Below are 22,506 nucleotides of genomic sequence, written 5' to 3'. Positions count from 1 at the left end.
CTGGGCCGAGTGTGCCGCAGCCCAGAGAAGAGACCGCAGAGACTTATGGCAAAAATGTTTTTTAGCTGGTCCATTGCTATGCTTGACCTCACGTGGTGTGGGGCCTGGCTCGGCGAAGGTGGCTGTGGGGTGGCCTGGTGGATGGGGAGATTGGTGGTTGACAGGGACAGTCGTCCCAGTGGCAAGGGCCTCTTTTTTCTTGGAACAGTGGACCCAGTTCACTGGAGCCAGCCCTCCCCGGGTGTTCCGCAGACAGCCTTAGAGTGGCCGGCCAGGACAGGCCTGTCCCCATGGACACCGTGGCCACACTAGCTCTTCATTCGCACTCCAGGGTGGTCTTGGGGACAGCCTCCAGGCCAGACCTGGAGAGGAGGCTGCAGTGCATTCCCCGGGGGTGTGCAGCGCTCGGGGTTTCTGGGTGAGGAGGGAGGGCTGCCATCTGCCCTGATTCTGGGAGCTGGGGACAGTGGGGAGAGTGTCAGACCTGCTCATTTCCCGTTGGCCCCAGCTCGGGCCAGGGAGCCAGCGCCAGCGTTCCCAGCCACAGGGCACGTGGCGCTGTGTTCCTGGCGGACATTTGGGGATCCGAGGGGTCTGAGTCAAGCCCTCAGGCAGAGTCACTTTCTTGCTGATCATTCGTTCACTCATTCACTCAACAAACGTTAGTGCCGCCATGTGCTGGCCCACCGTTAGAGACCCCCAAAGACCTCAGGGGCTCCAGGCAGGCTGGCGGGAGCCTTCGGCCTGTTAGTGTGCATTAGATGTGGGGATTTGGAGTTCAGGGTCAGCTCTGGGACTAGGGAACTGGAGGGGATGGCTCAGGCTGCAGCTTTGTCCCCACGGGCCCTGCACCCAGGCGGTTCCTGATGTCCTCTGGCAGCGGGCAAGTTCCGGGCCCAGGCCTGGTCTGCAGAGTGGAGAGGCCTGGCTGGCTGCCTGCCTAGCACCTGGGGTGCAGGCGCCTGTGTGGGGCGCCACGTGGGCCTCCCTGGGGTGAGTGCCGCAATCCACGTGGGCAGTGCAGTCATGTAACGGTGCAGGACGGGCCCCCCCAGGGCGGTTCCAGGAGGAGTGGGGACGAGAACCGTATGCTGCCCTCCAGAGCCGGGCTCGGCGTGTTGGCAGGATCATCCCAGAGGCCCACCCCAGAGCAGTACGTGGGGCAGAGCTTCGGCACCTGACCGGGGGCATGGTTCAGGCCGCAGCACCCCCAGAACGCCAGGTTGCCGCGCGCAAAGCTGGGGTGCCGCGCTGCGCACGTGTTATGATCCTGAGCTCGGGCCCAGGGCGGAGTCGCTGAGAAGAGCCTCCAACCTCGGCTCTTTCACACGCTTCATTGGAGGGTCAGATGCCTGTGCAGCAGCGGCAGCTCGGTGGCCCCGCGGTGAACTCAGTAGCCCGGGGGCAGACAGAGGACAGCTCAGGTCACCCGTGTGCCCCTGTTGAAGTGGGCGGTGGGAGGCCTTGGGGCTCCATCCCCCTGGACCCCAGTCTCTGCAGCAGGGGCTGTGCTGGCTTGGGGGGCTGGCTTGGGGGGCTGCAGGAAGGCCCACCCTCAGACTGGGTGGGAGGGCCATGGGGGCTCCGTGGGGGGCGGTGGCAGTGCTGTCTGGGGGGCGGATGCCTTGGGTCGGATGTTCCCGGGGGGGGGGGCACTCCACGGGTGCTAGGAGTGCGGGAGGGGCGCTCGGAGCATCAGGATAGGAAGCTGAGACAAAGCTCTTTTTCAGGGACCCTCAGAGGGGGTAGTTTAGGGGGACGGAGGGGATCGAGTCCCCTGGGAAGGAGCTGCCGTCTCTGCCTTGGTCACGAGGCACAGCTGCCCTGCCCGGTGTTGCCTGGTGGGGTTTGGAGCCATCTGCACCTGTGATTGACCTTTTGTCTTAGCTCAGGCCACCGGTACAAAGCAGCACAGACTGGTGGCTTAAATGACACACATTTATTTCTTATGGCTCTGGTCACCGGGACATTCTAGATCGAGGTACCCGCAGATTCACTGCCCGGCGAGGGCCATTTTACCAGCTGGGAAGCCCTTGGCCTGTCTTCTCTAAGGTCACTCATCCCGTCATGAGGGCCCCGCCCTCAGGAGCTCCCTAACCCCAATCCCCTCCCAAATGCCCACCTCCTAATACCAGCCCCTGGGGGGCAGGGCTTCAGCATATGACCTCTGAGGGGACACGCATCAGATCGGGGCCAGGCACTTTTGGAATGCCTCGGTCCCTCGCCGTGCGAGGAAGAAGGGCGTTCTCGCCAGGAGCACCGGCCGGCGAGTGTGCTCGCTAGGCCAGCGCTTCCTGAGCACCCCCGTGTGCCAGGGCTGGGGCCGGGTGAGACGGCGCAGCCCCGCCACAGGGAGCGGGCACGGGAAGGGGTGGGCACGCGCCCGGCGGGGGCCGCTGCGTGGTCGGCGGGTTTGGGAGGCGCCTTCCGGGGCAGGCGTGCTTCGAGCGTGCTCTGCGGTTCGATCTTTAGTTAGAAGGGAAAAGAGTTTCACTTCTCAGAAGGAAGTCGTGCAGCCGCGGGATTGTGCAAGAAGCCAGGTGCCTGCTGGGGAGGCCGGCCGGTGCGGGTGGCCGTGTGATGTGAGCGTCTCGGGACAGGAACTTCAGACAGGAACTTCGGCAGTCTGAGAACATCTGCATGTCTCGGCACCTTCGCAGGTTGCGGTCCTGTCCTTAGTCACTGGGGTCTGCAGGGCGGGGCCGCCGCTTTGCCAAGAGGCCTCAGGCAGATAAAGCAGTCGCTCGATTCCTTGGTCCTAGTCTTCTCATCCGAGGGCTGTAAGGGCTGTAATGTGACCACTGTTCCGCATAGTGTTTGCCGCCGTTGCCGTGTAGAGAAACTACTCGTCGTTTGTGGCAGGTCCCTGCGAGGAACCTGTGTGAGCATCCCGGCTTATTTCGTCTTCTGTCCTGGGCCAAATTAAAACACCTAGCAACTTCATTGAGGTCCTTGTGCCCCTAAGACTGTATTCCTTACCTGCACCAGCTCTCGGCCAAGAGCCTGCAGAGGCCCTGGCCGGTGGGGGCCCCTTCTGGGCTGGCTCTGAGGGCTCTGCCCGGCCCTCGTGCGCCTGCGTCGAGGGGGCCACATTGGACGTGGAAGGGCAAGCACAGGCTCGTCTGTGGAGTTTCGCTCTGCGCTGCAGCGTGCAGTTACTGAATCCGGCTCTGGAAACCGCTGTGCGTGAATACTTCAGCTCGGCGGAGGAGCCCGCAGCAGTTTCTCGACCCAGGGAGAGAGAGCACGGCGGGGCCGGGCCGCGGTCGTGCTGCGCGGCCCCGGAGCTCGGTGCAGGCCGCATCCCAGCAGGCAGGGCGCGCCTGGCCAGAGCTGTCGGAAGCCCAGCAGGACCTCCCAGGTGACTGGCGTGCGGCCGGGTTGGCGAGTCCCTGCTCTAGGGGAGGCCCCTCGCCCCCACGCCCGCTCCCTTCACGTTGCTCGGTCGTCACGATGCCCTGGTCAGCTCCCCCCTCCGCCCTGTGTCCAGACCTCAGCTCTTCCCTGTCCTTCATCACCACGCTGTTTCTCAGACATCTCACTGCTGTCGCGTGGCCCCCTCCCCGTCCTCGGGCACGGTCTTTGTTTCGCCAGGCCTTTGTCAAGCTGGGCACTGCAGACGGCACAGGCCCCCCGCGGAGAGCCGGCTTCCTCCCCCTCCCGCCCCACGTGCTGGGCAGCTCCTCCGTCCTGTCTGCTCTCGGGCCCCGACTCCGCCTTTGCCAGGCCCCTCCCGCCGTCCGAGTGCCCACCCCGCAGTCACCCGGTCTCCGCTTCGCCTTTTCTGAAGTTGTCCTCTCGAGGCGAGGCCTGGCGACTTCGTTCGCGAGCTTCCCTTGGCCCCCCGCTGCTGCCACGTTAAGCTGAGAAGCCCGAGCCCCGGCCCCGCGGTGGACCCAGTGTCCCCGCCCCGCACCGCACGCCCCGGCTCCCGTGCCGGTCTGCTTCTGTGCCGTCACCTGTCGCTCGCTCGTCCTTCGCGTGGGGCCACTGGTCTGCCTCCGCGGGAGGACGTCCTGCCCGCTCTGTAAGGCCCGCTCAAAGCCCTCCTCCCCGGAGTCCCCGCGGCTGGAGCGGGCCCAGGGCACGTCGCGCTGCGTCTCAGGCAGAGACCCCTCGCCCGCCCCGTTATTGCCGGGCGTCCCCCCAGATCTCAGCTCTTCACAGCAGGGCGGGGGGCGGGTTACAGCTTGTCCTGGCAGAGGAGTGCTGGGCTCGGACGCTGACGAGTGACAGGTAGACGAGGCCCCGGGGCAGAGTGCCAGGGCCAAGGAGTGTTGCTGCCAGGGCGAGGGCACAGACGGGGCGAGCCCTCGCAGAAGGCAGGTCTGGAAAACGGGGAGACCCCCAGGCGCACGTGTAGGTCAGACGCAGGGCGGGAGCTCTGCCCTCGGGCGACCAGGACCCCAGGAGACCGTCAGCCACTCTTAGTAACCTACTGGTGCTTTCTGTGTTGGCTTTACGAGCTCCACTCATACTGAAGCAAATTTTCAAGGGCTTTGACTGCACTTGGCATCTACAGGTCACTCGGTATATTTGAAAGCAACTTCGTGGCCAAAGTCTAAACTTCAGACCCATGGCAGGTTTCAGTAAGTTCAGTTGGTTTCCCTCAGTGTTCTGGAGGAAGTTTGACAATTTAGAACTGCTGATTTTCTGTGGAGTAATCGACCGATCTTAACAGTCATCTCTTTGTTTCTACAGAGGTTGCAGAACTGGAAGCGAACTTGCCCTGTAAGTACAGCATCCCCGTTCAGCACCAAGCGCGGAGAGACTCGTCCTGTGTGTCATGCCCCCGCGCAGCGGAAAGCCCGCTTTTCGTGCGGGGCCTGCACCCCAGTTTTGTGCGGGCGCGCAGCCCGCGGTGTTGGGGGCTCTGCGGAGCGAGGCCGTCACGCTCTGGCAGGACCTCTCCTCTCGGAGACGGAGGCGTCTCTGCCGGGATCTGTGCCTCCCACCGCGTCTGCCCCACGGCCTCTCTGAGTGGGCAGGCATACAAGCAGGCGACAGGCAGTCCTGTTTTTGCTTGTGACCTTTTTGGCCTGGAGAGTGCTTGCCCCCCATTTGTCTTGGGTCGCGAGCCGGGCCGACCGCACTGCCTTTGTCGCCAGGGCCCTCAGACGCAGACCACCGCAGGCCTCACTCGTGAGCAGCTCGCTCGCCAGGCAGCTAGCTTGTGCGACCTGTGGCAGACTCTTTCCCTGTCATTATTTCCTTCCCAAACCCTTCATGTTTTATAAGACCATCGAAGTCTGAAACCTTTGGTCAGTTTAGTATTTTCTTGATTTAAAATTTTTTCTCATCATACTTAGTTAAAAAATCGTTCTGAGGCAGAGGATGTTTGTTGATGGGGGTGAAGTATTTTACGTGTGGGTCACCCGGTCTGGGCGAAGGACGCAGAGAGCCTGTCCTGCAGGCCTGCCCGACGCGGGGGAAGAGGGGCCGACTCGGCCTCCACCTACCTGAAGCCGGAAGGATGCTTGTGGGCACAGCCCTTAAGTGGTTGCAAAGTTAGATTCCAAGGGTAAGTTCATAGTGCTTCCTAATAAATCATTTTTAATATATAGGATTTACGGGTATAGTGGGTTGTGATATAAACTATTTCTCGTATAGCGGGTCTCAGTCAGAGTGTCTTAAAAGTCATCAAATCGCTTGGCTTCAAAGTTTCCTTCCGATCAGAACGACTGGAAGTATCCCGGGATCCTGTTAAAAGGTTATCTTTCCACCTGCCGAAGTATTTACAGATGGGTTGCTTTAAAACGTCCCGGGAAGACAAACAGCCGCGAGTTTGGGCAGCTAGACAGAGCGAGCTCCCGAGGGGGCGTTTTCCTACTTGAAAAGCGAAGCGCTCCGTCTGTTCTCTGCTGCCCTCGTGCCTTCCCCCGGCCTCCACGACCACATGCCGCAGCGCCTTCCCGTTTAAACACGGGTCATTTTGTCCTTGAATGTGACTCTTGCAGAGATCGCTGGAGTCGCTTTGGCTTTGATTAAAAACAATGAAATTTTACAATTCGCTATCAAAGTAGGATTTTAACTAAATACCTTAGGTTTGAAAAAGGCAGGACCCACCTCCCTAGCCATTACAGCTAAGGTGTCAGATTAGAGAGACCACATGCCACACGCCTCTTCTCTTTGCCCCTAGCCCTGGTCCCCAGTCACAGTGGGGGGAATCGAAGTCAGTTTATACAAGCCAGTCTGACAGTATGCAGTTCATTATTTGAAACAAGAAGCCGCCCAAAATAAATCTTTCTTATCTGTTTTAATTATCTTTCTAAAATATTTATTAAGGCAAACAAGTAACTTGCCATGTAGTAGCGCTTTATAGAGGTTTCTCTGTTTGCAAGAAATAAATATTCAGGTGGAAGGAAATACCGCGTGAGTCAGCCCTGCCTGCAGGTAGAGGAAGTTTGCATAAAGCCCCTGCACCCAGCAAACCAGAGCCTCACTTTCCACCTTTTATTGTTGTTATTAGAACTTTGACTTTTTTGATGTTTAAAATATTTTATTTTTTTTCAGTAGTTTTGTTTTTTAAAACTACATTGATAATTCCTTTATTCTCGGTGGCCAGTCTACTATAGAGGGATTTCTACATCTGTCCCTTTATCAAAAAAAAAGGCGAGTGCTAGGGATTAAAAACAGATGAATGACACCATCTTCAAGTAATCAATGAAACGTTGCCCAAGCCCCTGACATGTTTTTGTGACACGTTTCACTAGAAAGATGGCATTTATCTCTTCAACTCTTAAGCTTAGGAAAAACGAAGCCCATCTAGGTTATCCCATACACATTTCAAATGTGCAATTTGGGTGAAAGACTGGAACTCTTTGGCCCCCAATTTCTTCATGTCTAAAACAAGGAATATGACAACGCAGCCTCCGAGACCTCTTCTCACTCTTCCGGCCCAAGTCGCCTTTCACTCCGCAGTGATTTTCGGGAGGGTTGGCTGAAACAAAGAAACCCCACCCACAGTTCTGCAGTTTTTGCATGCCATACCTGTCATGTTTGTTAATGATGTGAGTCACGAACTAGTGTTTGGGAACTAAACTTCCTTCCGTTGATAACCTGTGTGATCTCGGGGTGGTCACCAAACCTCTCTGGACCATCATGTCATCTCTCATGACTGAGAACTTCGGACTAGATGGTGTCGAAGGCCATTTCCAAGTCTAAATTTGAATCCCATTTTTGATGAAAATTTCATACTATTGTAAAATGAGGCAAATTTTTCAGTGAGATTCGTACAAAATCACGTCAGTAGGTGACCCAAGGAATTTGTCATGATATTTTCCATGTTTATAAAATACAGTTTCTGCGTTTCGTCTTTCCAGATTCCTTGTGTGTCTCCCATTCTGTACCATTTTTTGAAGGAGGCAGATGTAGCGCGTAGCCGCCTTGCCCGGTCTGTACCGCTAGCTCCTGTCCCCGCAGGAAGCCCCGCCAGACCCAGAGCCCTGCTGGCCTGGTGCGCGTGGGCGCAGAGTGCCGCCGTCTGGGTCAGCAGCGTCATTTCACCCGTGAAGCAAGCTGAGGTTCCACTTGGGTTGTGAAGACACTTTTAACAAACGCCATGCAAAACCCTGGGCGTGAGCCGGCACGGCCGCCGCACTCCTGATGGGTGTCACTCGCCGTGGCGGGTGCGGATGACCGTGGTGCTGGGTGAACAGGCCGAAGTTTGGCCTGAGCTCTTGTCCTCATTCGTACGTGTTTAGCTGCCCTTGACCCACAGGTGTCGCTCTCCCTGGGGTTTGGTATTCTTTTCCTCAATGTGGCATGACTCTTGAAATTAATGGAAAGAGCTCTGTCGTCAGTGACCGTTTAAAGGTTAAAAGAGAAGATCTCAATTTATAATTCGGTGGCAAAGGGCTGTCGGGAGGAACCGTCGCAGGGAGACGCACCCGGGTCTGCAGTCCCAGCCCTCGGCAAGTGGGCGACCGAGCGGCGAGGCCGTGCGCACGCCTTCCTGACGTGCCGCTTCTCTTGCAGGTACGTGTGAAGTGCACTTTCCCGATCCAAACAAGCTCCACTGCTTTCAGCTGACTGTGACCCCAGGTAATGCTCTCACGTACCTACGTGTTAAAGCGGTTTTCAAACAGCAAATTTGAAAGGCTGCCCAAACCTAGACTCTTTGGCCCGATTTGTCCTCTAATTTTTTGGGAGTTATGGCAGTAACGACCGTTCACGTGAAGACAAGTGATGCTTTGCAGTCAGGTAAAGCCTACTAACGTGAATCTGAGGCGTCGAGCGTGTGCTCCAGTGACTAAGGACAGACTGAGGAGTGCAGCAAACGGGGACAGAGGCCGTGGGTGTGTGGTGGGGACTCTGAGCTCCAGCGAGTAGGGACAGACTGACGAGCACGTGAACGGGGACAGGGGCCGTGGGTGTGCGGCCAGGACCGAGAGCGCGGAAGGCCTGGCGGGTCCCGGTGCTGCTCCCCCACGCGGCAGCAGCACGGCCATGGCCGATTTGCTTAAACCTCTCCCGGCCGCACCCCCAGCTGCGACATGGGGCTGGGATCGGCCCTGCCCGAGGGGACCGCTGTGAGGACTGCAGAGACGGGGTGGAGCCCCTCAGCCCAGGCTGCGGCGGCAGGCGGGGCGGGTCGGGGCGGGTCGCCAGCCGTCCTCGGGGCTCAGCTCAGGGGCCCGGGACTTGGTCAGACTGGGCCGCAGGGCGGCAACTTGTGTTTTCTCTACTCAGCGCGTCTCCCAGGGTTGCAGGTTCCAGCAGTGGCCGGCGGTGGCAGCGGCGTGTGGGGTCGGGCCTCGGGGCGGTGCCGTGGCCGGGAGGGCGTGGAGGGCGTTGTTTTATTCACGGGGTGGAGAGGGAGCGAAAACTGAGACTCGTGAGTCACGCACCGATTTAAAAGGGAAAGATGCATTTCCGTGCGCGATAACGAGCCCACAGGTAAGCACAGGCATCGTCTCCCTGCGGGTAGAGTGGTTGTTTGTTTGTTTTTATGGAAGATGTTTTGTTACAACAGGAGAGATCCCATTTTCTAAATGTGCTTGAAACAGTGTGAATAATTCGTTGAGTCCGGCGGTGGTTCTGCAGACAGCCCCGGACGCGTGCGGAAGGCCATTCCGGCGACGAGGGGAGCACCGGGAGGGAGTTCCTGCCCGGGCACCGTCGGAGGCGGCGTGTCACGCGCCCAAGCCCGGAGGTCACTGGCGCTCCGGGCTTGAAGCTGAAGCGACTGAGGCGGTGCCCGTTCCTCGGGGCCTTCGCCGCACCCGGCGCGCGCCCTGCCGTTTTTGGCGGGGGGCATCGAGCGTGCCGTGTTTCCTGGTGACTTAGGGCCACCGTCGTGGGTGTCACTTGCTGTGGCCGAAGCATTGCAGGTTATTCTCACAAATTCCTGTGCTGGCGAAGGGCGGTTCTCTGGTCACCAGCGGCCTCAGACTGGCGTGTTTCTGCTAAAACTTTCCCGCCCTCTGCATTTCTAGGGCATTTTCAGTGGTCGTCGGGGTCCCTCTCAGACCCCTGGTTGATTTTGCAAGGCTTATTGCTGTGGCCCATGGGTGAGCTTGTGCGGAGTCCAACCTCCGGATAATGGTTTCTTTATCTTTTTTTTGTAACTGCGTTTTTAACACATTCCTTGGATGTTGTGATTATACATGTCTGAAAACACCTTTGATGTTCCTTTTATTCTTGAAAGCGGAGCACACTGTTGCAGTTTTGGTATCTGCTGTTGGATCGGATGAAAAAGGAACCCGTGTTTTGGTCCCTGTAGCTGCTGAGTTCCTCGGCATTCGTATCTGTAACACTGCGCACCAGGGACACGATTGTCACCCCCAGCGGGCGCTAAGCATGCTCATCCCAGACCACCTGCCGCCCTCGCACACGGGGTCGGCGAGTCGGAAGGTCGCGGTGGCGCATGCCGCTTGTAATTACAACATGGCAGCGCTCTGCCACCCCGGACTTACCTGGTGCTGTGGTTCTAGAAAACTTTCCGGAGTCACGCTCCTCTTAGCACTGAAGAAAGTGATGGAGCTGCGCCTGCGTGGCGGAGCTCCGAGGAGGTCTGAAGCAGGTGGCTTTGGAGTGGCTCAGTGCAGCCAGTCGTCCCGGGGCTGAGTCTGAAAACTCGGGGACATGTGAGGTCTAGGCTCGGGTGGCAGTGGGAGCTCGGAGCACTTCTTCTGGGTTCTGGCGAAGCAGCCTGGTTCAGCGTCCAGAGTTCCGTTTGTGTTCGGACTGTCCCTCATGCTCAGGAGTAAATGTGCTCTTCAGAGAAAAGAAGGAACTGTAATTTGGTGTTAGAGGAAAAGAAGTGACTTTAGGAGGAAAAAAAGTTTTCATATCAGTCACAAAACAAGCAAAAATACTAGTAAGTAAAACGAAAGGAAACAAAGCAAAACTCTAACGACTGGCTGAAACCTCTGCCCTGGAGGCTTCTGTGACGTCAGGGGGCACGTCATTGTCGCCCAGCCAGGCTGTGGACTCCCCTCAGCCCGCCCACTGTGACGTGGTGGCTTTTAGGCAGAGGTGACCATGGACTTAAACAAACATTATTTCTGTAATTTTAGTTTTTCTTTCGTAAGTAAATTTCACGGAGGTGTAAGTAAAATCACAAAGATGTACGCGTTTGAACCGCGCCGCTTAGTGAGCGATCAGAACCGCGCACACCGTGAGCACGAGGCCGGCAGAGGCGCGGCCGGCGCCCCCCGCCCCCCAGGGCTCCTCGCGGATTCAGAGCGCGAATCGGTGTCGCCCGCTCGTGGGCGCACGGGCGTGAGGCTGTCACGCTCCTCGCTCCTCGTACGCAGAGTCGGCGGCGGCCGCGCGCGGTGCCGCGTGGCGGTCGTCTGTTCCTGCTCCTTGCTGCACGCGTCTGCCATGGCCGTTCGTCTTCCTGTCGATGGACTTGAATTCTTCCCGGCGCCGCCTGTCACAGACGACACCGCCGCCAGCTCCCTCGCACCCTCCTTTTCATGCTCGTGTTTTTCGTTTCTCTGTAATTCCGCTTAGGGTGGAATTTGCGAGTCACAGGAAAGAGGTGTTTCCCGGGAAGGAGCTGGCCGCGGAGGTCGTGCCACACGCCAGCTGGCCGCGTGTGGGAACGCGCCAGTATTGGGGTGTGAAGTGGCGGCTCGTGGGGTTTGTGATTCGTGTTTGCCCAGCGCTGGGCTCCTGGCGGCCGTTGGGAACGACCCCAAGGCGCCCCGATCTGAGAGCGTGGCGTGTGTTCAGACCTTTGGTTTCTCGGATTTCCTGTTAACAGGATACTTTGTTAAATATGTTGCTAATTGTTTCGTGGTTTTTGAAACTGTTGTACATGGTACTTTTTAAATGTCCCTTTACTCGTTCCTAGTGTATAAAAATACAATGATTTTTTAAATGTAGATCAGGTGGCCCTGGGAGTGGAAGCGGCAGGTCTCCTCTCCTGCCTGAGCGCCAGCGCGGCTGTCAGGGAGCCGGTCAGTGCGCGCCCCGCGCGGGGTGGGCGGCGGGCCGGCTGGTGGCGTCTGGTGCCCGCCATCTCCCACTGACCTCACGGACCTCTGCCCTCGGCCTCACACTGCACCCCGAGACAGGTCTGCTCAGGGCACACGCCGGCTTCCTGCCCGGGTGTGACGTGACACGTCCAGCTTACTGTGGTTTAAAGCCACTCGTCGCCGTGGTTGAAGACGTGCTCGGTCGCGGCATGTGTCCTGCTCACGGCGAGCGCTGTGGTGCTGCCGCCGCCCCAGCCCCCTCTCGGTTTCCTGTGCCGCCTGAACGTGCCTTTTATGTGGCGGAGGCTTTTTCTGTACCGCTGTCAAAAATCGTGTGTAACGCGGTGGAACTTATAGACGGTGAATTCACTGCCGTTGTCGTGCGTGTGGTTGTTGGCACCGTGACGCACTCGGTGTGGCCGCCTGTGCCCCCAGGAGGAGGGCATACCCCACCCTCGGCAGCAGTCTCCACCCCGCCCCCTGCCCGTGGTCCTTGATCTGATTTCTGTCCCCGTCGTGTGCCTTTTCCAGAGGGTCTCGTTCACGGACCCAAACCCTGCATGGCGCGTTGCGTGCGGTTCCCCTCGCCCCGCGCGGTGCGTTCCGGATTCATCCATGGCGTCGAATGGATCATTGTGGCCGTTGGTCATCGCTGACCTTGCAGGGGAGGAGCGGCCGCGAGCCAAGGTCCGGCGAAGCTGGGCTGCGGAGGAAGTGGTTCTCCGCACGTGGGGCAGGCGTCAGCCCTGCCAAGTCCTGGTTTTAGCCCGGCGACGCCCATTCTGGACTTCTGACCTAGAAAACATAATAATTCGTATTGTCTGAGCCCCGAGTTCATGGTCATTTGTTTTAGCAACAATGCAAAACTAACACCAGTCCCTGAGCTTGTTTGTCCTAAGGACAGAAACACTTCCTCCTGGTTTTTACAGAGCAGGTTTATAGCTGCGCGTTTTACAGTTAGGTCTGTGATCTGTTTCGAGTTCATCTTCTTGCATGTGGCACGAGATAAAGTTCTGGTTGCTCCCCACCCCCGCCCTCTCCTTTCTCTTCCCAGAATGGGGGGAAGCGTCCTGCCCCCCTGTTTCCTGGAAGACTTTGTGCAGAATGAGTGTTCTTCATTAAATGATGACGGCACCTAGGTCTGGAATTTTGTTGTTTTGTTTTTGTGGTCAGATTTTAAAGTATGAATCCAATTTCTTTAAATAGATAAAGGGCTGTTTGGGCTAATTACTCTTCAGTGAGCTTTGGTAATTTGTGTCTCTCAAGGAACTTGTTTATATCATCCATATTTCAAAGCTTATTGGTGAAAGGTTGCTCTTAACATCTTAGCCCTTTAACTTCTTTGGACCCTGTGTTGATATCCACTCTTTAATTCTGGGTAATGAAAATTACTGTTTTCTTTTTTTCTTGATCACATTAGCTAGAAGATTATCACTTTTATTGATCTCTGCAAAGAACCAGCTTTTGGTGTCATTGACTTTCCTCTATTGTTTATTATTTTCTGCTTATATCTTTGTTATTTCCGTCCTTCTGTTTGTTTTCAGTATAATTCTGTTTCCCCATTTCGACCTTTATTGTATGGTTCTCATTTACTTTACATGCATGAGAACCCAGGATGCTCTCTTTGCTTTAAATGGTCTATTTTCCTTATATATTTATCAACATACTTAACATTTATGACCTCCATTCCTTTTTGTAGATCTGAGTTTCCATCGGTTACTTTCCTTCTACCCAAAGAAGATTCTTGGACCTTCCTCCCTCCCTCCTTCCCTCTTTTCTTCCTTCCTTCCTTTTCTGGGAGCAGGTACAGATTTGCTGATAATGAATCCTGCCAGCTTTGCTGAATGTTGAATTCTTAAGTTGACAATTTCAGCATTTGAAGGATGTCACCTATTGGCTCCTGACTTGCATTTTTTTCTTGTAAGTCGTGGTGATTCTTTGTTCTGCTTTATGCGACGTGCATTTTTATTTTCTGGCTGCTTTTCAGATTGTCTCTATCACACGCAGCTATTAGCAGTTTGTTTATGATGTGCTTTGATGCGGTTTTTCTTCTGGTTATCTCACTTGGAGTCTATTGAGTTTTTTGGATCCACAAGTTATAGTTTTTATCAAATTTAGAAATGACTTGACCAGCGTTTATTTTAAATCTTTTTCCGTAACCCCTTCCTGGGGTTCCGGTTAAGTACGTTGGCATCTCTTACGCGTTTCTACTGCGCGTGCGTCGCACGCCTGCCGTGTCTCGCGGTCTGGAAGCCTCTCCGGGCTCCACCGCGGGTAATTTCCAGTTCCGCAGCGTCTGATGTCCTGTTCATTTTAGACGCCGTGTTTTCAGCTATTGTCATTTGCTTTCGTTTTCTGTTTTCCATTACTTTCCTCATTGTGTCCGTGGAAATCTTAGCATCACTTTCAAACAGCTGGTTTGGTGGCCTCCTGACCCCGTGTCACAGCTAAGCACCTGCCTGCAGGTCCCACTGCCCTGCCTACCTTCCCTCCCATTCCAGCCCTGCCTCCCACCCCGCCCCCGGTCCCCTTCCTTGTCCGCACTGTCTCCCCCTCTCTCCCCGTCCTCCCTCGCCCTGCCCCGCCCGTCCTCAGATCCGCTGCGCGCGGCCTCAGCCGACGTGTAACAGCCCCGGGGTGGGCTCTGCGAGCCCGCCCTCCTGTGCACACGCCGCCCCGGTGGCTCCCCGGCCCCTCGGAGAAGCCAGCACACGGACGGGGCCCGCAAGGCCACACCTGTCATCTCTGTGGCCTCAGCTCTGGTCCCCAGCCTGGCTATCTGGCCTCCGCAGAGGTTCACACCCAGCCCTCCCGCCGGCAGGAGCACACGCCCAGCTCCCCCTCCCTGGGGTGGCCGTCACCCCGATGGCGCCCTCGTCAGCCCTCCCTCTCTCCGACCCCCGTTTAAGATGGCAGCCCCCCCGCCTTCTCCCCCCACCCCCCGGCCTCCCCCCTCCGCTCGTTTCGCCTCTGCTGCGCAATGTGGGTGCCGTTTTGTCTCCCACGGGCGGAGGAGCTTCGCGGGGGCAGGATGGGGCCTTGCCGATGTCAGTCTTTCGTTACCGCTGTGTCCTTCTGTCCTTGGACTTCAAAGTCAGAGGCCAAAAATGAGAAGGTATTTCTCCGAAATGGTCTTTCAGCTGACCGCTAGGAGAGGGTCCTTCTTCCGTTTTGTCAGAGGCAGAGAAGTGGGGAGCACCTGACTTGGGAAAGGCTGTGTCACAGTCACGAGAGTCCCTTCCCGTCACAGTTTCTGACGTGCGTGCTTGCCCAAGACACGTCACCCACCTGACTGGTCACTCTTCACTGGGGAGCGTCTCGTTTACCTGAAGTGCTCAGCTGAGGACGTCGTGAGAGCATTCATTTCGTCACGCCCCGACCCGCATCATGTCTTAAAGACGCAGCACGTCGGGCCCGGGTCAGGCCTCTCTTCCTCGTCACTTCTGAGACGCGCCTCTGGCGGCCGTGCCTCTGCTGAGTTTAGTTCCTGGTGGACAGGTGAGGCACGCGCTGGTCACCTGGGCAGAAGCAGGTGCATGCCTGTCGCTCATCGAGGGCCCTGGCCCGCGCCCCGGGCGGTGGCTTCTTCACAGTCGGCTGGGGGTAGGAGCTGCTGGGTGAGACGCCAATCGTCCGGCCTCCAGACGCCACGGCCAGCGCGAGCCCGGTCCTGTGACGCCACGGCCTGCCTGTCACGGGAGCGGGTGTGGGACAGGGAAGGGCACGGCCGTCCCCGAAGGCGTCTGTTCAAGGCGCGTCACGTGACCAGTGCGTCTGCGGCCCTCCTGTCCTCTGCGATTAGTTCCCAGCTGAGGCAGAGTGTCGTGTGAGAGGACGTGAGAAGTCGCCCCCCCCCCCCGATGGGGGCGAGGGTGGGAAAGGACAACTGGCGGGGCTCACCCTCGGGGGTGCTGTCGGGCGCATCCGCCTGAGGACAGGGCGCGCTTGGACCCGGGCCATCTGGAAGCGGGTTCCCGTGAGGCTCTTGGTGCCCACACTCCGCCCCCCGCCCTCAAACAGCCTGACCTCCCAGGGAGACGCATGGAAGGCACTGGCGAATGGCTCTGGGAGGCAGGAGGGCCTGGGCGCGGGGCACGGGAGGAGGGAGGCGAGCCCTCCCGTGGTCACCCCGGGGCTGGGGACAGCCCGGCTGTTGAGGCCCAGGAGCAGGAGCTTGCCTGCTCCCTGCCCTGTCGCGCTTGGACACTGTTATCTAGGGAGCAGGGTGTTGTCAGCCGTAGCCGCTGTGCATCATGACACAGTTGGCCAGTCCCCGACTTGGACGTGTGGTGCTGGCCACGGTGTGCCCTGGGTCACAGACGCCCCAAGCCCTCTGCCCGCTGGCACTGGAGCTGCGGCCTTTCTACACCGCACCCCGTGAAGTGCAGGCCCCAGGGCCAGACCGCAGGGTGGCTCGGCAAGAACGCTCTGGGCGGCTCCTCCCTGAGAGTCGGTAATGAGAGGTGATCTTGGGGTTCATCTCCAGTCTGCGCCCCAACGGCTCTTTAAGTTGGACTGTGGAGTTTCTAGGGGAATTCAGTGACACATAAGCAGGCTGGAGCGCTTCCAGAAGTCGTGTGGCTTAGAGGAGAGGAGAGGTCCAGGCTCAGAGCATCACCTTCTCGAAGGAGGCCGATTCCGTGAAACAGCAGAACGTCAGAGTGTGCACTCTGTCCGCTGAGCGCGGAGATGGGGACCTGCTGCCGACGGTGAACGGCGCTCGACAAGGCCAAGGAACAGGAAAATCACCCCGCGTGAGGCCACACGGCAGCCCCACTGGAAGCGGCAGGCGGTGGAGGCGGCACTCACCCGTGAAGGGACGCGGCTTGAGCACAGGACAGCTGCTGTGTAGCAGGATGGGACAGCCCGGGCGCAGCCCGGGGCAGCAGGAAGGGCCGAGCAGGAGCGGCGCGTCCCGCAGAAGCCGCGGCGGCTCCGTGCGCGCGGCCTCAGGAGCCTGATGCTGCTGGCTGTGCGCGGCGCTCCGTATCGGGGTGCGAGGCCGATGGCCTGAGACTCTGGGGAACGAGGCTGTGCTCTCAACATTCTTTTCCTCAGAAGCCCCTTGTTTAAAAAGTTCTTTTATCTGGAGTTAAAATTTTTCCCCCAAAAAACAACTTCTCCAAAGACTTAATGCCGTGGATCACTAGCCCGAGCGTATTTGTAAGCACTGGAAGTGGACGTGTAAGGAGGGGCGGGATAGACGTGGGCGCTGTGGGTGGCAGGCAGGCGCTGGAAAGGCACGACCTTGCTCCGTGTAACAGGTCCTAGATGAATGAACGAGCCGATGACGTGTACGAAACCACAGGATCACTAGGAAACACAGAAATAGAGCAGCTCTGCGATCTCGTTTGGGAAAGACTTAAGCATAGTACCGGAGGCGGAGGCCACAGAAAGGCCGGCGGCTTAAGAACAGAGCGAAGGGGGACCACAAGGTCGGGGGGCTGGCGGACCATTAAGTGTCCACCTGAAATGAAAAGCCGAGGGAAGTGGTAGATGTGGTGTTGCTAATTTGTTCTCGGCTATAAACGTTTTAGGGGATGTTGGACCTTCGTTTTAAACAGTATTTTGTCAAATTTTGGGATTTTGAGTCATTTTGTTCCTGGGGCGGCGTGTGCAGGCTCAGGCACGTTAGTGCTGCAGCGCCCTCTGCTGGCAGCAGCGTGTATGGCAGAGGGGTTGGGGCTGCTCTGTGGGATCCGATGACCAGGAGTGGCATGGCCGTGCCACCCCTCCGCGAGGCCGCCTCCTGTGCCCGCCAGCCCACGGCAGTGGGCCGGGCACACCAGCGAGGCAGCGAGTCTGTCTGCTGGGTTCAGAGTTGTGTCTCCACGCCCCCAGGGCCTAGAGCAGTGGCCGGCGGAGGGTCTGTCCCCAGTGAACCTCTGCCAGGCGACAGGAAGCCGTGTGCCAGGCAGTCGGCGAACAGCAGCGGCCACTAGTCTGCCTGCCCAGTGACACTGACGCCCTCGTGGGGGAGACCGGCAGCAGACAGATGCCCACGCAGCTTAAACGGGGGGTTACCTGTCGCGAGTGTTGGCGGGGATACCCCGGTGCCGCGATGTGGAGCGGATGGGGCCGAGAGGCAGCGGCTGCGTAGGTCGAGTGTTGCAGGGGAGACGGGAGGAGACGGAGCCTGCCAGAGAGATGCCCGAGCCTTCCCCGAGGACGCCCGCCCCGGGGGGCACGCACAGCAGCAGCCAGCGTGGGGCGGGGGTGCGGGGCGGGGGACGGGGGCCTCGCGAAGCCCCCCACGGTCCCGCCCTACGCTCGTAATCCTCTGTGTTTGCCACGCACTAACACAGTGTTTGCTTTTGTTTCCTTTTTTTTTTAATTTAAAGGATTTTTTGTTTTGTTCTGTGTTTCTTGATAGATGAAGGTTACTACCAGGGCGGAAAATTTCAGTTTGAAACTGAGGTTCCGGACGCATACAACATGGTGGTGAGTAGCCCCGTCTGAGCCCGTGTCCCCTTCGCGTGGCCGGGCGGTGTCACGGCCCAGCAGGCCCCTGCATGGCGCCCCCTTTCCCGCCCCGGCCTGAGTACTGATAGCTGCCGAAATGACCGACGGTTCTGTGGCTAACGCCACTGAGCAGCAGCATGTAGCTTGAGTGGGCAGAGTCATCCCGTCAGCAAGGATTCGTGGGAACTGCGCTGGGCGGCCCGCACTGGGGCTCAGTTCTGGGGCGCGAAGTGGCCGCCCGGCGGGACCTCCGCCGTGGCTTCCCATGGCCTCAGGCCAGTCCTGTTTGTTGGACTCTGGCTCTGAAGCAAAACAGCTTCTTATTGAAAACTTCAGTTTTGTTTATAACATGACACCACATTCTGGAAGCATATGAAGTGTATATTTTAGGAAAAAAATGACATAATTTCCAACTGTAAGTAATTCATACTCACAGCTACATGGTAATCCCTCAAAGACCCTTCTAGATACTAGTTAGAGCAAGTCCTGTCACATTCTGCCTTTGCTTTGAAGGGACTTTCTGACCAGTTAGGGAGGTGAGAGAAAGTGTGGAAAGGTCTCATAAAATGGTAAAAGTGATAAGTAGCAGGTGACAGAGATAATGGCTGATGATTGAAAACTGCCTTATGCCAGCAGTCCCCAACCTTTGTGGCACCAGGCACCGGTGCTCCCATGAAAACCTCACGCCCGACGATCTGAGATGGCGCTGAGGGGTGACCCAGCGCCGGGGAGCGGCTGCAGACACCGATGACCCTCTGCTGCTGGCCCGCCGCTCGCCTCCTGCTCTGCAGCCAGTTCCTAACAGGCCACAGACAGCACCAGCCCACAGCCTGGGGGTTGGGGACCCCCAGGGGTCTTACAGGAATTCAGAATAGAAAAAGAATCGCTTTTGGAAAGTGGCCAGGGCCAGTTAAGCTTTTAAGGACGAAGGGAACTGGGGTCGTCCTGACTCGGGTCGGCCCATCACCGGGGCGTGGGGACGTGGAATCCGCGGACCGCGTTAACCAGGTGCGGGCGTGAGAACGGGCAGCTCGCCCTCGGTGCGGAATCAGGGTCGGGGGCCGTGGGGGAGGAACGGGAAAACGCAGGCATGGGGGCTCGCTGGGCAGTTCACTGTGGCGGTGAGAAACCGTGCAGCCCCGGAGCAAGGCCTCGCTCCCGAGGGGGCCGCGGAGGGCCAGGCGCGCCCGGAGACACGTGCGGCCAGCTCTGCCTGCCCGTGGTGCGCGCGTGCGTCTGCCTCCCCGACGCGTCCTGGCCGAGGCCTGTCAGATGGGGGCGAGGAGCCCGACGGCGGGACCACGCCCCCGAGCACCCGCGGCGGCCGGGGGCTGGGGGCAGCGCGCCCTGCTCCCTCGCCCGCACTCGCTGCTGCCCCGCCCCTCCGCCAGGGCACAGGGCAGGGGCCGTCCCGCTTTTAACGTTTACTCGTGGAAATTGATCTTTATTGGGCCACTACGTTAAAAGTTCTTTTTTAAATGCAGTTTATGTGGTGGGTAAGAGTTAGCAGTCCAAGAAAAACAAAAAACAAATTTTTTTTTAAGGTTTTTAGTTTTTTTTCTTCCCCTCTTTCATCCCCCCACCCCCGGCTTCTACCCCTGACCTGTGGATGTTGCCGTCTCCCTGTGAGAGCTGGGTCTCTGAAGGCGGGGTGCACCCAGGGCCTGGTGCACCCGGACTGTGGTCCGCGGCTCCACTGGGGTGTGAACCCAGGACCTTCTGCATGTAAAGCAGACGTGGTCACCACTACACTAAGGAGCCACCCCCCAAAAAAAGAAATTTAATTTTTAAGCAAACAGGAGCGTATGCATTTCAGGTCTGTGTCTATCCGTCCAGCGTGCCGCTGAGACTTCCCACGTTATCCTAAGCACAGGCAGAGCCTGGCCCGACAACACCTGCTGCCCCGGGCGGGAGGCGGGGGGAGATTTGGCTTCAGTGCAGACCCTTGGAGTCGGGGCTTCTGGAAGGTTTCTGGAAGCGGCTGGACATGCAGGACTTGCCATTTCCGACTTTTCACCCCTTTCCCATGGGCCCTGAGAGTCCTCGCTGACAGCGCGTGCGGCTGCAGCGTTCACCCCGAGACAGCGTGTGGGTGACAGCCCTCGCCTCACCCCCAGAGCCTGCCATCCGTCAGAGAACCGCGTCGAAACAGGGCGGGTGCGGCGGGGACAGCTCCTTAGAATAGAAACACGCCCGGTGAGCTGGCAGACGGGTCGCGAAGGGACGACCGGAGCCAGATTCTGCGGTGAACTCACGGCGCTGAAACGGCTTGACAAGGAGGCGACAGAGTCAGCGCTCCACGGCGATGCTGTGACGGCAGGAGACAGCGGGCGTGGCGAGCACACTCACACGCCACGCGCCACTGCGGCTGAGCAGAGGCTCGCTCACCCCGCCGCGCCCAGGCGCGGGCGTGAGGTCCCCGCCAGTGCCCCTGCCCCAGGACAGTCCTGAGTGCACGGCCCGCCCTGCGACCCGACTCACGCCAAGCCAGGAGCTGGCGGTGTCACGCCTCTTCACCTCTCTGGGGCTGTTTCCGCCCACCGCCACCCCCGGGGAGGCGGACCCCAGCGGTCCCTGCAAAGCGAGCTGCTCGCCCCGCGACCGGGCCGGCAGGGAGGCCTGAGGGGACCGTGACTTCTGCTTTGCGGTGGTCCGTGCTTTGACATTTACCGCACGTAAAACAGTTATTAAACACCGGCCATCACATACGTCCGTTGCGTTAGGATGAGAGGCGAGTTCTGTTTAGAAGTAACTAACTCCAAGAACAGGTTTTACATTTTATTTTCACGTCGAAAACCAGACTCGCTTCAGCCTCAAAGAGCGTGTTTGTGTGGCGTGAACGCTGGCGGCGAGCCGCGCCGTGTCCTACACGGGCGGTGGGCCGGGTGATCTGGACGTAGCCATCTCTGTGGCCGACTCATCTAAAGAATGCGAAAACGAAAGGGCGGCGAGTTCGTGACCCAGTCTTTTCAGAAAAGCAGTGGGTTCTGAGAAGGACGGTGACACCGAGTTCATCAGCTGTCGCTCCTCACAGGAGCCTCGGGGCGCCCGAGAGCCTTTGCGACTTTGTCAGGACACCACTCTGGAGTGGGGTGTCTTGCTCCCAGCGTGGGGAGACAACAACGTGAGAAAACGGCGAGGAAGCAGCATGTTTGTTGAGCGCTTCTGGGTGCTTCCGCTCGAGCGCGTGCGGTCCCCGTGCGAGCCGGGGCTCGGGGGGCGGAGGCAGCCGTTACCGTTGTTTACGGAGCGTTCTCAGCATCTCCTTCCCCCCGGCCGCCTGCTCCCCGGAGGGCGGTGCCCACCCCGCGCGCGGGGCGCACCTGGCCGGTGGCTGGCGCTCTGCCCCCGACACGCTCAGGAGAGTCACCCGGCACGGGGTGCGGGCCTTCGGGGCGAGCTCGTCGGAGTGACTCCCTGGGCGAGGGGACACGGCCGCTTTCCAGGGATGAGCCCGAGGTGGCCTCGTGGCGCTTTCTCGGGGTTTATTTGCTTTTGTGCCGGTGTCATTGAATGGGTGTCATTGCCGAACTTCACGAGGGCGCCTCCTTTAGCCCGTCACACAGTTCCTGCCTTTAAGGTCTGTTTTTAAGGTTGTGAATCTGAAAAGCTGTCGATCAGTGACGTAGGCCACGAATTGGGAGGAAGCTTAGAAGAAAGAGAACGCCGCCGCCCCTCCCTCCGCGTGCTCACCTGCACCGCAGCTCACGTGTGGAACTTCCTTTGGCTCTTTGTCCTTTGTCACCGAGCTGTGGCCTCACAGCTTCAGGCCTGCCTCGCGATCTGTCTCAGGAGTTGTCTGGAACGATGCCGTGACGTTTAGTAAGCTCCTGAAACGTGCGAGCTCGGTGTCACACTGCAGGTCGGAGATGGCAAGGCGCGTGGCCCCGTGAGACCCCGAGTCTCCTGGGAGACGGACACAGGACAGTGACGAGCCAGCGCGGTGACGGCTCCGGGGGTCCCCAGGGTGCCGGGGCACCCAGGGGGGCGTGGGGCCTTGGCATCGCACAGCCCCAGGTCTCACGCACACTGCTCCGGGGCTTGTCAGTCATTAGGTGGTCGGAGGAGACCGTGCGCTGAAGCTGGAGAAAGGGTCCGGCTGTTTGCTCTGGCACCAGTGTACCCCGGAGGTGACCACGTCACGTCCCCTCGTGTTATTGGTGCCGTAACCAAATCCGGTGACGTGGCCAAGAGCAGCCCCTGGGGGGGCGGGGAAGGTCTGTCCCGCCACCTTTCCAGGAGGGCCGGATGCCCCAGGGACCCCCAAACCTCCTCTCGGCTCCCGCCATAGAGGACACGTGGCCATGCAGAAACGGGCGCTGCGCCCAGAGGCGCCGCCGCGTCCCAGACACCCGCGGTCGTGCGCACAGTGGGGCCGCGTCCCAGACACCCGCGGTCGTGTGCGCAGTGGGGCCGCGCCCCAGACACCCGCGGTCGTGTGTGCAGTGGGGCCGCGCCACACGGCCTGGCGGCAGCGTCTTAACATTTCATAAACAGGTTCTCGGGTCGGTCATGTGCAATCACGTCGTCAGCGAGAGCCGTGCGTCTGAGGCATCGTGGTTTTAAGTCGTTGGCCACTGTTCCCCCAGTTTTTGGATATTATGAACCAGACTTT

The 22,506-nt window shown here is 58.7% G+C and overlaps 1 protein-coding gene across 6 annotated transcripts in view; it reads left to right on the top strand.

The window, feature by feature from the left end:
- The window catches only part of UBE2F (ubiquitin conjugating enzyme E2 F (putative)), a 43,087-nt gene that overhangs the window by 6,593 nt on the left and 13,988 nt on the right, over positions 1 to 22,506 (top strand). For all 6 annotated transcript variants that reach the window (XR_001596893.2, XR_004955606.1, XR_001596892.2 and 3 more), the window contains exons 3-5: positions 4,702 to 4,731; positions 7,978 to 8,043; positions 17,803 to 17,870. Coding sequence is in view for 3 of the 6 variants with exons in the window: in XM_036236475.1 (XP_036092368.1) it covers positions 4,702 to 4,731; positions 7,978 to 8,043; positions 17,803 to 17,870 (164 nt within the window). In the remaining 3 variants the exon portion in view is untranslated. The remainder of the gene's footprint in view (positions 1 to 4,701; positions 4,732 to 7,977; positions 8,044 to 17,802; positions 17,871 to 22,506) is intronic.

Source organism: Rousettus aegyptiacus, unplaced genomic scaffold, assembly GCF_014176215.1.
Source record: "Rousettus aegyptiacus isolate mRouAeg1 unplaced genomic scaffold, mRouAeg1.p scaffold_m13_p_2, whole genome shotgun sequence".
NCBI lineage: Eukaryota > Metazoa > Chordata > Mammalia > Chiroptera > Pteropodidae > Rousettus > Rousettus aegyptiacus.
The sequence above is the reverse complement of the archived record's forward strand: the minus strand, read 5'-3'. Positions and strand labels throughout refer to the sequence as shown.